The 14,675-nt window shown below is 40.4% G+C and overlaps 1 protein-coding gene across 4 annotated transcripts in view; it reads right to left on the bottom strand.

The window, feature by feature from the left end:
* Window positions 1-844: 844 nt before the first annotated feature.
* EGF (epidermal growth factor) overlaps window positions 845-14,675 on the bottom strand; it is a 92,456-nt gene continuing 78,625 nt past the window's right edge. For all 4 annotated transcript variants that reach the window (XM_004476166.3, XM_071215145.1, XM_071215143.1 and 1 more), the window contains 4 exons: window positions 12,565-12,726; window positions 8,578-8,695; window positions 5,621-5,726; window positions 845-1,952 (listed from right to left, as the gene is read on the bottom strand). In XM_004476166.3, the coding sequence (XP_004476223.2) occupies window positions 1,699-1,952; window positions 5,621-5,726; window positions 8,578-8,695; window positions 12,565-12,726 (640 nt within the window). In that variant the 3' untranslated portion in view covers window positions 845-1,698. The remainder of the gene's footprint in view (window positions 1,953-5,620; window positions 5,727-8,577; window positions 8,696-12,564; window positions 12,727-14,675) is intronic.

Raw genomic sequence — 14,675 nt, forward strand, 5'->3', positions numbered from 1 at the left:
AGAGAAATGAAAACCCACATCCCTCCTAAAAGGAAAACACAAAAGGAGTTCAAGGATCCCAATGTCCCCAAAAGGCTTCCTTCAGCCTTTTTCTTATTTTGGTCTGAGTATCACCCCAAATCAAGCGTAAGTGCCTCTCCGTTGGCGATGTTGAAAGAAGCTGGGAGAGATGTGAAAGGTACTAAGCTGAGGGAGAAATACGAAAAGGGTATTGCTGCATACCAGGCAAAGGAAAGCCTGATGCAGCAAAAAAAAAAAAGGGGGGAGCTGTCAAACCTGAAAAAAAGCAAGAAAAAGGAGAGGAAGATAAGAAGATGAGGAAGATACGGGGGAGGAAGACAAAGATAGAGAAGATGATGATAATGAATAAGTTGGTTCTAGAGTTTTTTTCTCTTCTATAAAGCATTTAACCCTCCTGTACACATTCCTTCTAAAGAAAAAAAAACTGAAATGTAAGGCTGTGGAAGATTTATTTCTAAACTCTACAGTGTCTTTTTTTGTATAGTTACACTACCAAATGTGTCTTCACTTAGCCCTGTCCTGGTGGTCTTTTCCATAGCCGCTAACCTTGCCTGGTACAGGATGGGGGTTACAAATTGGCATGGAAATTTAAAGCAGGTTCTTGTTGGTGCACAGCACAAATTAGTTATATATGGGATGGTAGTTTTGTCATCTTCAGTTGTCTCTGATGGAGCTTATCCAAAATAATTGTCATTCTGCTCACTGAATACCACTCTGTAATTGCATGGGGAGAAAAACGTGGCAGCTGTTTTGTTGACATTCTGAATGCTTCTAAGTAAATACAATAAAAAAAAAAGATTATAATGAACTATTTAGCCAGATGTACAATAAAATGTTTATGTTTTATTGGGATTTTATTTAAATTATTAGAAGAAACTGATCACTGTCCATAATGAAAAGGAATCAAGTAATTTGCTTACAATCCCACATTAAAAAATAAGTAAATTTCTGTGCAAACACAGAGGGAGGATTTACCATTTTCATTGGGGAAAATTTTTTTCACTGGGGAAAGGATAGCAATGATTGAGAAACATTGAAGTCTCTTGGGTAATGTTTTAAAATTTAAATTTTTTCATCCACAGATTTTAAAATAGAAAAAACTAAGCCATTCATTCTGAAGAAATCAAGTTCTAAGTTATTACATTTTTCATTAATTTGTCATAATTATAACCATAATTACCATCAGGGACCACAATAATGATAAATTAAATGCCTGCATGGTGACTTAACAATAATTTTAATGTTATAATCATTTCATGAGATTGAGCTAAATATTCTGTCCAGATAAAAGAATTTACTTTATAACTGACCAAACCATTGTTATTGTCTGGCTTAACTCCAGATTTCTTTTGGGGTTTCAGGAAAAAAAAACAAACCTATTTGAATTGACTATTGAAGACAACACAATTTATAAAGCACTACAGTCCCAATTTTAGTTTCTAATGAGTTATGTAGTGATTCTCCTTATTCCTCTTATTTGAAAATCTGCAGTGGGAATGCAGGAAGGAAGATAGAAAAGCACACCAATAACACTTGTCTCCAGGATACTGTCTAAGTGATTAGATGTGGAGATATCTGTGGAACTAGAATCTGAATTTTTCCTCTACTTTTTGAAAGGAAATGTACTGTCTGTTGGCATGGATCATCCTTCTTGACCTTCCTTTTAATTCTGGGTTTTCACTGAGTCAGATCCATTCGGTGTAGTCTATCTGGAGCTCGTTGTTGCTCTAACGGGTTGGCTGACAGGAGAGAGTGGGGCTTCTCAACCCCCACAGCAATGGGCTGTGCCCTGTAGGAGGGTAAATGAAAGCTTTGCTCCATTCCCTGGAAACCAGAACCTTTATCACTGGGTGGTGGAATCCAGCAACCTTGCTCTGTACCCATTCCACAAATCTGGGGCTCCTTCCTCCATGATGTCAGTTGCACTGACCCTAAACAAAAAAGGAAAGAAATTTCAGTATTCACATGACTCACAATGCCTTAGAAGGAAGACTCTAATAGTAGTGGCTGGAGAATAGATCTCAAACATGAGACACAAAATAAACCCATTCTCTAACAATTCTGGACCTAATTTTTAAAAATCAAAAAGTCCAGTTGGTTGAAATGATTCTAAAGACTGTGCTACATAATATTACCTACCTTAGCTTTCTACCTTAGCTACCTTAGCTTTCTCTGTGCATGTCCTGTCTCCCCATCTCAACCATAAATAACTTGAGAATAGAGGTCACATTCCATCCACATGTCTGTTCCCATCCCCTGGCACGGTGCCCTTCACCTAACCTGGACCAAGTGATGTTTGCTGAAGTCAATGGACATGAGTCTATGAATCTATTATGCATACCCCATGGGTTAATGGGTTTTCCAGGAGCAGAGAATGAATTGGCTCAGGACCATTGATCTTTTACTTCATATCCCACCTTACCCACCTGTTCCCAACCTTATGTTCACTTTTACGACCCTACTCAAGGGCAATATATATAAGGCAGACTGACAGGAATGGGGATGTGATCACTGATATTGAGAGTGATATAAAGTGGCCCATGAAGAATGGATCAAAATGTTTGCTGCAGAAAGTGTAAAAAAAGTGAGACATTCTAATCTATTTCTGAGTACTCAACTAACTATAATGAGTCCTTAGATTTTTTTCTGAATTTAACCATCCTCTTGTCAAATCACTGTGCCATTGGTTGACTTGAAAAATGATATTATATGTACCTCTGAACTGGATTACCTTGAAAAGAAAGAATTATGTGCTTTAAGTTCCTCAAGGAAAAGTAGTATATAACTACAAGATATTCCTATATTATATTGCTTTCTACCATTGCTACCATAGTACAAAATCCCAGGCAACTTTTGAAAATGCCTAATGTTTTCATTATTTAGTCAACAACAGCAGTAACAATGTGTATTCAAAAATGATATTATTTACCAATAATGAATAAACAAAATGTGGTATTCACATATGATGGAATACTATGCTGCTGTAAGAAGATGTGAAATTGGGACTGATATGATTGCATGGATAAATCTTGAAGACACGCTGAGTGAAATAATCTATACCTAAAAGGACAAATATGGTATGGTCTCACTACTATGAGCTAAATATGAGGAATAAACACATGGAGTTAAAACCTAGAGTATAGTTTACTAGGAGATAGGATGAGAGATGAGAAGGGGCACTTATGCTTAATGTATGTAAAAGTTTTAATTAGCTTGGTTGTATAAGTGTGGAAATGGATAGAGTTGATGGTAACACATTATACTGAGTATAACTAACACAGCTGCTTTATAAATGGGACTGTGGCTGTAAGGGCCAGTCTAGGTTTATAAATGTCAAATGAAAGAAAACTAGAGAATAATCTAGGGACTAAATAACAGTGAACCCAGAAGGGTATGAGAATTGTGGTTAATAGTACAAATCCAAGAATGTTCTCTATGAACTAGAATACATGTACATTACTATTACAATGTAGTAAGACTATTGAGATGCATATATTGTAATATTCTTGCATCAATGTCAAAGAAGTACTGTATTAATAATAGGGGTTGTGGCAGTTTGATATGGTTATGAATTCTAAAAATAGATATTGGATTATGTTTGTAATCTGATCTGTACCTGGGCATGATTGAGTTAGGATTAGGGCGATGAGATGATAAAAGGCATGACGAAGAACAGAGTGGAGGGTTTTTCTGATGTTAGAGTTTTGATGTTGGAGTTTGATGCTGAAGCCTTAAGCTGGAACCCCAGGAAGTAAGCTCACAGAGGAAATAGAAGCAAGCCCCAGGAAGAAAGGAACCTTGAACCCAGAGAAAAGCAAGCCCCAGAACATAGGAACCCAGGAAACCTGAACCCTTGCAGACATCGGCAGCCATCTTGCTCCAAATAGACTTTGGTAAGGGAATAACTTATGCTTTATGGCCTGGTATCTATAAGCTCCTACCCCATATAAAAACCCTTTTTAAAAACCAACCAATTTCTGGTATTTTGCATCAGCACCCCTTTGGCTGACTAATACAGGGGGTATGGAAAAAATATACCAAATGTACTCTCTAGACCATAATTAGTGATAACAATCTGATGTTGTCATCTCATAATCTGTAACAAATGTTCCACAACAATGTAATGTGTTGGTGGAGGGGTGTTGTATGGGAATTCTCTAATAAAAAATATTTTTTAAATGATATTTATTGTAGTCTTATTATTCAATTCTTAAGTATACCTTTATACCCAGGGACTTCCTCAAATTAGGCAATAAAGTTCATTGGATTCAGTATTTTGGCTTACTTGGCAACATATGTGTGAGAGGGTAATTCTGAGATAATTTCCTAAATCAAGAAGCCTATGTTTTCTCCACCAAGCAATCTGAGAAGGAGGGTATGGTATTAAGCATATTTATGAAGGGTAAGATTCAGAAAATGTAAGCGGGGCTGAAGCCTCTTTCTTTAGCAGAGGAACTGTTAGTTTTTTATTATATTGAAGTATATCTTACATACATATACATACATAAATAAGTGTATAAACAAATACACTTATCATCCTATAGGGCTCCTATACATCATGCCACCACTAACACCTTGCATTGTTGTGAAACATTTCTTACAAACTATGAAGGAGCATTGTCGAAATATTACTACTAACATTAGCCCATATCTTACATTTGGTATATTTTTCCCCAAGCCACCTGATTATTAACATGCCATATTAGTATTATACATTTGCCATAGTTCATGAGAAAATGTTCTCATATTTGTTCTGTTAACCACAGTTCTTCTCCCACCATTGGATTCCCTGTGTTATACAGGCCTGTGCTTTGCATAACCCATTCAAAGTGTTTACTCAGTGGCTCTCATTTTCATCACAGAGTTATGCTGTCATCAGAAGAACTGTTTTTTTGGCTCAAGTTTCCTTTGAGCCTCCAAAAAGGCTCATGATACAAAACCGTGTTTTACAATGTCCTCTGAGTTGTGAAGCAGAAATGTAATATCTGAGACCCAAGCTCAAGGAAGATTATCAAAATACAACTCTTGGCAAAAGTCTTATATCAAAGGTTATCTAACCCCATCTCTACTCAAAGTAGATTGCGTTCCAGAACAGCCTGAGAACTTGGGTTGCTTTTATGACCCCCACCCCCACAGTAGCAGCTGGACTTTACAGACAGCCAGATCTCTGGCTGAGGTCCAGCCCCCTAATAAGATTTGAATACAATCCCCAGATCAACTTAAATTCACAGGAGCCCATCCTACTAGAACAGGGAGCACACTTTTTGGAGTTATTTCCAATTTCACTGGAACTATGCCCACAGCTTCCATTGTAGAGCCCAAACCCCAAGAATTTGAACCTAATTCAAAACAAGGAGGCACTCACTATGTGCTTGCTCAAGTTGATCTTGCTGACTGCTATGCAATGAAAGTTTGGGTCAACATGGTAACCTCACATAAGACAGGAATCCAGTCCAAATGTATTTCTCTAAAGCTCTAGGTCATTCCAATACAACTCAGCTGCTCATATAGTATATACAATCTAACTCATTTTTTCCATGGTTAGATGAGACTTTTCCACTGGAAAACATCCAGAATCCATGTAAAGATAACCACTCACCAGGCTCCAGGCAAGAAAACTGCCCAACATCTGCTGCTTGGCTCTCTCTGAGGGTCACAGGTTGATTTCCATTCCTGATGGCTTGGTGTTCCTCTATAACCACAAACTGCAGAGAACAAAAGGGAAAGGGAGGGTTTTGTGATAATTCATACATTACCTCAGCATACATTAAATTAAACTTATGGCTTCATCATTTTCATCCTATGGAAGGTGAAAGAAAATAATCTATCAAATTTATCTCTCTGGCTAATGAAAGATTCACTTATTCTGAAAACTTGATGTTACGCTCCTAAAACAACTAGGCACTACCAGTACCTTTACTGAAGAATTTATTCTAATTCTCTAATCTCAACTTTTGGGTCATGGATCCCTGGAGGCTACCATTTTAGTAAAAGTGATCCAAGAATCCATAAGCGTTCTAAGCATTGCCCATAGGCCAGACAAATAACATGTCCTGTACGTGTGTATGTACTACAACTTTTCAAATATATACTGATGTATATTTTCAGTTAACAAAATTCATTTGCACATGTTATCAAGTTCTGAGTAATTCCTGGTCATTAATGAGTATGAATAGTATAATGACTATTTTGCAAAGGTCCATAAAAATGTTTAAAATGTTTAATGTTTAAAAGGGTCTTCAAGGTTGAACAGCTTGGGAATCAGTATTCTAAAAGGCAGGCCCAGAAAACAACAAAATTTCTCTTCAGTGAACAAAATGATTACTTTCCTCATTAGCTAAATTGTCCAAAATTGATTGGGCACCTACACAGGCTGACCAGAATGACTTGCATTCACACTGAATAAATTAGATATAAAAGCAGACCAACAATATAAGGAAAGAAAAGAATCAACCCATGTTCCAGGATAAAGGACACAGTTTGGTGAAGTCCACCCTTGCCAATCAGTAACCCTGAAGTGGAGGTGACCGCAAGCTTTCGGACGACTTGTGCTTCACAGGTTCAGAAATGGGCCCTACACAGGAGGAAGCCCTCAGCTCCAAAATACCACCTCTCAGGGGGAAAAAGGAGTAGAATAGAAAGTACATATCTCCTTGGTCATGTTTCTCTTTGAGGAAAGGGTAGGAAAGGATGAGGAGCGGAGAGCCCATTAGGAAAAAGGGAGAGAATTTTGGTAATGGAAGGGTAAATACCGCAAACAGGTGTTTTCATTTTTTACTTTTCCACAACACATGACCTTCACCTCCTCCTCGTTAATGGTCCCCCTGTAGCAACATATTGCGTAATAAGTACATGACCTACTCTTTCAGGGCACATTCCCATTTCTTCAGGCTCAGGTCAGAAACCAGGCCTGTGCAATGCAAATTTTCCAGCCATATGTCTCTGCCAGAAAAACACATATTCCTTAATTCTGAGCTGAGATGGAGAAGACAGCTGATGGAACCAGATTTGTTTCCGCTGCTTCTCTCCCTAGTTTGGGTGCTCGGTTCCTTCCTGCTTCCACTGAGATCTGCAGAGGCAGTTGGTGCCTACGACAGTTATGCCTGCTGGGGAGGACTGATCCCAGCAACCCCAGGCCTCTTAACACAGTTCGGAGCCAACAAGCTGCTCATGACAGCAGCAAATGGTTTTGTATTAATTTTAAAAAAAGGATGCACACAGATTGTGTTACTCATTCTCTCCGGTGATTTAAATACAGTGCAGTTAAGATTAATTAAACTTGCTGCCCAACACCTGAATGAAGTACCACATAGACTGACAAGTGCAACTGGGGTAATTTAGAAATCCACAAAAGCACAAGGCCTCAAAGAACTGGAAACATTCTACAGCTAAGTCCACCCAGAACCACACACTTAAGGAATGTGTGGAGCAAGAAGGGATCTTACTGATCATCTGTTCCAAACCTCGTTTTATACTGAAAAGGAAGCAGAGGTCTGCAGAGGTTAAGTGACTTGCCAAAGATTAAACAGCCAACTAATGGAAACGTAAGGCTAGATCGCTCGCATTTCCTACTTTATTTCAGCACTCAAGTTCACCCAAAAAATAAGTATATACTGAACACCTGTAACAAGCAGGGACAGAAGATCTCCTGTTAGTCAAAGACTCAGCCAAAGGAAAGGAATTCTCTTGGGGTGTGGGGTGAAGTGGGGGCTGGGGCTGGTGGGAGGAATGATGTGGGCAGGAACCCAAATTTTGCCTTGATGCTTGGTAACCTCTCCCTAATTGCCCTTCCTTATTTGCCCACAGATTTTAATCCCCCATAGACCTGCCACTTATTCCCATCTCTTCCACAGTGTTTGCAACACATAATACCAGCCAAGTTCTCTCAGGTTTCTGGATGTGGAAATTTCCCGGTAAGTTTCAAGAGAGTTTAGTCTGTCCCAAGGCTGCCCTCTAGTGCTCCAAAATGATTTATTGTAGGAATTGAGTCTTAAACTACCCTCCGTGCTTTATGGACTATGCAGAGGGTTACCAGATAAAATACAGGACACCCAGTTATATTTGAACTTAAATTTGAACTTTCAGTGTAAGTATGAATTCAACTGGTCTTCCTGTATTTTTATTTGACTAATCTAGCAACTCTCTTGCTGCTGAAGTTTAGACTTAGAATGTGTTAGAGAGAAGAAATACTAAGATAATTAGGAGCATACTCTTGGGTTTTTAAGACATCTATCTGAAGGGTGCTACCAAAAAATTGGGATTCTTCATGTAACACATAAAAGTTATAGGAACAGGCTACAAGTCAGGAAAAAATTCAATGAATTTCTTGTGCCATTATTATAGCTCAATTTTAGCCCATTTGATCACCTTAATTTACAATACAGTTCTCTTTTCCACAGTCCACAACCCCCTGGCTGATGAGGTGTTGGCAAACATTAACACAAGCCAGAAGCTAGAAGACATTGTGGACTCTCTGAACTCAATGGAGAATACGGAAAAATGAACTGGGGTTAACATCAAGCCAATTCCTTGCTTCATCTGCTTTGGTCCAATTACCCAAGGTTGGGGGCAAGAAGACATCCCAGCCTTGCTGTCAGCAGGCCTGCTGCCACTGGCCTCACCACTTGACTCCTCATATGGATTCTTTGGATTTTTCGATAGCAGCTTCTGAGTCCTGTAGTAAAGGCAAAATTTGAGTTAATTTCAACAAAACGAAACAAAAACAACAACTCAGCTCACTCAATGATGGGCAGGGACAGCTATTTTTGCTGCTGAAATTTAGGTACTTAAAATATGTGGGAGAGAAGAAATACAGAGAAAAGCAGGAGCATAACCTTGGATTTTTAAGGCATTCTTTTCTTCAGAACTCAAAATAGTTTTCCAGAGGATGTTTCACTCGTTCCAAGGTTCTATGAGGTATGGGGAAGTAGCCGTGCAGTCACTCATTCAACAGCTATCAATTAAGGACTAACTATATCCCAGGCAAATAGTGGGGACATAGCAATGAAAAAACTGTGTTGACAAAGTCTCTACCTTAGTGGAACTTACACTTTTATTTCAGGGGGAGTGCCTGTAGGAATGAAATCACTGTAATGCTGTGAGGCAGCCTGTATTAGCTCCTTTTTACAGCTGAAGGCAGTGGAGACGGCAATGACTCCCCAAGGCACACAGCTGCCCGGGCAGTGGGGAACAAAGCCAAGCTCCTTTCCACTGACCCACCGCAATCTCCTGCCCAGAATGGAAGTACAGGCAGGAACGGAAGGAGTAGAAGACCCAAGATAACAACATTTCACAGTTGCCCAGCCAGGAAATAGACTAGGTCTCCTACCTCCATATCCAGTTTTAAAAAGACTCAGTTATTTGACAAATATTAAGCACCAAGTCTTTGCCAGGCCTGGTGCTGTGCACTGTGGGGAGAGGGTGGATCCAGGATCAGTGCAGGCACCCTATTCTCAGAGCAATAACCTCTAGAGGGAGAGACACAGGCAAGTAATGTATGTATACAGCCAGTTATGAGAAGGCAAAAAAGGAAGATGATGTAGAGCACCAGCCAGCATCAAGACCCAGAGCGCCACTGTGGAGGGCGACTTAAGTTCTTTTAGAAGTGTAAGCCTCCGTCAAACAGCCCTACCAAGGCACTGGGGAAAGGGTGGTAAGGCAGGGAGGGACTGCTGGGAAGGTCCCTTCTCAGGAGCTTTGTATCCAATGGAGCAGATGGTTCCAGAAGATGGAGTGGATTATTTGTTATTGTTTTCAATCAAGGACTTCAAGGAAAAAAACAGAAGACACTTGCTAGTATAAACAGTCCCACAGTAAGTTACAAAGTAATATTTTGCAACAGATCATTTCCAATTTATTTTCTTCAAGAGGTCCTTCCAAGTAATCAAGTTTTATGAAGTGATAATTGAATACATTTTAAAGTATATAGTTTCACAAACATCCTTTTGAGAGAAGAAAAATGGTGTCAAGCACTCAATCTAGATTAGACAAAAAGAGAATGGTATAAAGGGAAGAAATAACTGATTCTATTTTAAATGAAAATCATTTAACATGCCTAATTCAAAACACTCAATGCTAGACCTGTATTTGTTGGTAGACTTTAGTGACATGAAGATATTTAGACTAGTCGTTTTAATTTGATCTCATCAGAACTGCTGTATCTAAAGTGCAAATGCAGTCAAGCACATAGCTGCAAATTCACAGTGGGGTAAGCAGCTACACTGATAACAACTATTAGGTAAAGGTAGATCCGCTCAGGAAGAACTTTACAACTCTGGTGTATATCATTAAAAAAGAAAAAGAAAGCATTCTGATGAAATAATAGTTCTTATCACTTTTGCTTTCAAGTAAATGGGGATCAGAAGATCAGGACTTTCTTATTTGTAGGTAAAGGCTGTAGTAATCTCTGTCTTTGAATTCCAAGTCAAGAAAGCACAGCAATTTGTCATTAGCTTTCAATTCAGAGCTCTGAAAAACATCTATAGAACTTGAAAAATATTTAATGTATCATAGCCTATCTTAAAGTAAGAAAATTACTTTAAAATGATGGTACACATGAATTTAAGTTTCTTGCATCCATTTTTTCCCCTACATTTTTGGCCAAGAATCTACTTTTCTTTTGGCATTCTGTACAATGGGATGTAACTGTTGCTTATTTGATATTCTTCTCATAAACATCCAAGATGCCAAGTGGAATAGTGCAATGGTTACTGAAGGACCACCGAATTCAAATTTCCAGTTAGTGCCTGAGAATTTTGTCTCTGCCAATAGTAGAAAACAGTTTGGAACATGTGACTGTTTGGAAAGAAGTCAATAAATGGGAAGTCACAATAACAACAGATAGCATTTATTAAGTCCTATATGCCAGACCTATGCTAAGTTCTTTACTTGGATGAATTTATTTAATCTTCTGGTTATTCTTTCCCCATTTTAGAGCAAAAGGAAGTTAATGAATGCAGAGATTGAGTAACAAACCAAAAGCCACTTAAGCATTAACTGGGATTTGAACCTGGGCAATCTGATACTATGGCCCATGCTCTTGACCACTGCACTAGAATATAGTAGGCACTCAAATGAGGATGGTTTGACTGATATATTGAATTCTCCAGAACACAGGCCAGTTGCCACCTGAGTGAATATGTACTACTGGCAAAGGTGGTTGAGTTTTTATCTGCAGATATCTGTCCTATTCTGTTACATTCTCAGAGAATCTGGCCCTGTTGTTAAGTGGGTCTTAAATTCTTCATTGATAAAATGAGATTGAACCAGATAATTCTATTTAGTCCCCTTCAGCCCCAAAGTTTCAGGACACTGACTTCATATAGCATAAACTATACCAGTCCATAAATTGCCTTTTCCTCCTCCCAAGTATTGGGGCTGGGGATTGAACCCAGGACTTCATATGCAGGAAACCAGCACTCCACCACTGAGCCACATCTGCTCCCCTGAGTTGGTTATTTCATTTGTTTGCTTGTTGTTTGCTTTTGTTTTTAGGAGGCATGAATGTTCAAACCCAGGACCTCCCATGTGGGAAGCAGGTGCTCAATCACTTAAGCCACATCCGCTCCCCATAAATTGCTTTTATTTTTTTTTCTCTCCCCCTCCCCCCTCCAGGTGTCTGTTCTCTGTGTCTCTTTGCTGTGTTCTTCTTTGTCTGCTTCTGTTGTCAGCGGCACGGGAATATGTTTCTTTTTGTTGTTGTTGTTGCGTCATCTTGCTGCATCAGTTCACCATGTGTGTGCGGCACCATTCCTGGGCAGGCTGCACTTTCTTTCACGCTGGGCGGCTCTCCTTATGGGGTACACTTCTTGCGCATAGGGCTTCCCTACGCAGGGGACACCCCTGCGTGGCAGGCACTCCTTGCGCGCATCAGCACTGCACGTGGGCCAGCTCCACACGGGTCAAGGAGGCCCGGGGATTGAACCGCGGACCTCCCATGTGGTAGACGGACGCCCTAACCACTGGGCCAAGTCCGCTTCCTTGTCCTACTTTTGAAGAAAATGGAAGATGTTATGCCTATTCCTATACCCTAATGTTTTGTTATTTAAAAACAATTAAGTGTATAAATATTATCATCCAACACTTTTTAACTTGATCAGAAATACAAAATCCAAGGACCAGATACTTCCTTTCAAGTTTGAGAAGAGACAGATAATCTTTAACCGAAGTTAATACTTCATGGGATATCAACTCAGTTGAAGGAGCCATGAAAAATCATAGTTATGCAGGCTATGGGGTGGGGGGAATCATGTGACACTAAAAGGAAAAAAGTGTATTATCCTAGCATGCATTTTATTAGCTAACATAACAACCAAATACTGTTAACAAATATGTGTTAGTAACCACATAAACCAAGCAGGTGGAAGGATGAGGACTGGAATGGAACACAGCAAAACTCCTCATGTTTTAGGGCAGTGAAATCCTGAGAGATTTTTTTTCCAACTGCCATAGCACTTTTTAAATATAATAAGTGTGTAGAAATTCATCTCAAGGAAGCAGCATTCCCCTTGGGAAAGGTGAAAACCAATGGAAAGAAAGGGTCACCTGTAAGAGTGAGCCCCCCAGAGCCCCAGGAGCAGGAGCAGGACCAGCACAACCACGCCGACCGCCACCGCCGTGAGGTTCCGCTGCCGCTCCTGGCCTGCGCGGCGCAGCTCCCACAAGTCTCGGTGCTGACATCGCTCCCCAACGTAACCTACCAGGCAGCTGTGACAAGCAAACAGGGCATCAGTAACCCTGGCCAAAAGTGCTTATGTTTTCAGACTCAACATCAACCATCTCCCAACCTCTGCTCTTCCCGACTCAGCTTGTTGGAGGCATTTGGAAAATCCATCAGGGGTCAGTTGAAACGTGGTGACTTAGGAGTTCCTGCGGTGGCCATCCCCCTTTGGCCTGTTTGCTCTGGGATTGTTGGGGGATTATTTGCATACCACCTCCAGAAGGCATTACAGAACATTGATTAAAGATCAATTTTGCTTAGTTTAAAATCCTGAGGAGCCACCTTTTAAAACTAACACAAAGCAACTCTGCCCTAAGAGCCAAGGGAGTTTTTGAAATATAAATGTTTGGCCAGATTGCAACGATCATAGGTCAAAGGAAAGGGGAATTTAAAGGGAGACTCTGCTCCCTCTATGCAAGATGTGCTTGATCTCTGAACAGGAAGCACTCCTGGTCTGCTGGGGAAGCTCTTTCTTTTTAAAAATATTACTAGCCCAAGAGAAATGGTTCCAGTGGTGACATACAAGTATTTGGCTATTTTCTTTAAGGGGGTTGGGATAATACAGAGGAAAGGGGGGGCATTCACCCACAAACACTGCTCTTTCATTAGTGAAATTGTTACTGGAATTACCCGTGACCCAGTGCTTTAGATTCAAGTAAACGAAACAATGCTGCCATCTACTGGGAATGCATGCTGACAGAAAGAACGGCTCTCAGATGGAAAACAAGTATATGTGAGCATTATTCTTCACAAGAGCATCAGCCATAAATGTAAATCCTATTAAACATCTCAAGATGCTCACTTATTAGGAACCCCTTACCCTTACCCCAGGATCAACTCTCTATCTATCTGTGTCTCCGCCATATTCTTGAGGATTTGAATATGTAGAGAACCAATCCCCATTGTGGGAAGAGACATTATTGGAGAAAGTTTTGGACAAAGACCCAAAAGATCGAGATTCTAGTCCTGTACTCTACCTTTTGCCGGTCTTTAGAGCTTGATCAGTCACTTTCAGAGGTGGGTAGGGGACAGAACTAACATTTGCTACATGCCGTATGTGCCTGACCCTGTACTAGGCACTTTTACTCATTTTCTTTTCTTTATTTTATTATTTGTCTCGCCTCACCCGCCCCCCCCCCCCCCCCCCCCCCCCGCTCCAGGGGTCTGCTCTATGTGTCCATTCGCTGTGTGTTCTTCTCTTACCACTTCTATCTTTATCCGCAGCACCAGGAATCTGTGTTTCATTTTGTTGTGTCATCTTTTTGTGTCACCTCTCTGTGTGTGCAGTGCCGTTCTTGGGCAGGCTGCACTTTCTTTTGTGCTAGGCAGCTCTCCTTACGGGTGCACTCCTTGCACATGGGGCTCCCCTACTCGGGAGACACCCCTGCATGGCACGGCACTCCTTGCGCGCATCAGCACTGCACGTGGGCCAGCTCCACACGGGTCAAGGAGGCCCAGGGTTTGAACCGCGGACCTCCCACGTGGTAGACGGGCACCCTAACCATGGAGCCAAGTCCGCCACCATACTCATTTTATTTTCAATGGCACATTCCCATTTTACAGATGAGGAAACAAACCTCAATGGGGTTGAGTAATCTGTACAAGGTCACACCGCCAGTGAATGGCAGGTTTATTGAAAATGCTTCTCTAATTTCAAAGCCTGTGTTCTTTCTAATACATAACGCTGTTTCCATAAAAGGGTTTTAAGCTCCATTCACCTCGGAAAAGCTACTCTTCCAGAACTGGTCATGCAAGATATGGCAGATCTAAGTGTAGACAGCATAAAGGACCACTGGGTTATTTTAGGCTTTCCTGGATTTTGTTTTAATTCTAGTTTTATTTAGTTATAGCCAGTTTACTATCAATGCCTACCAGCAACTTTTAAGCTGCTGGATGTTAATAGGTCATACCCTTGGTCCCCTTAGAGATTTTAGTG

The sequence above is a fragment of the Dasypus novemcinctus genome, chromosome 1 (assembly GCF_030445035.2).
Source record: "Dasypus novemcinctus isolate mDasNov1 chromosome 1, mDasNov1.1.hap2, whole genome shotgun sequence".
In the NCBI taxonomy this organism is placed as follows: domain Eukaryota; kingdom Metazoa; phylum Chordata; class Mammalia; order Cingulata; family Dasypodidae; genus Dasypus; species Dasypus novemcinctus.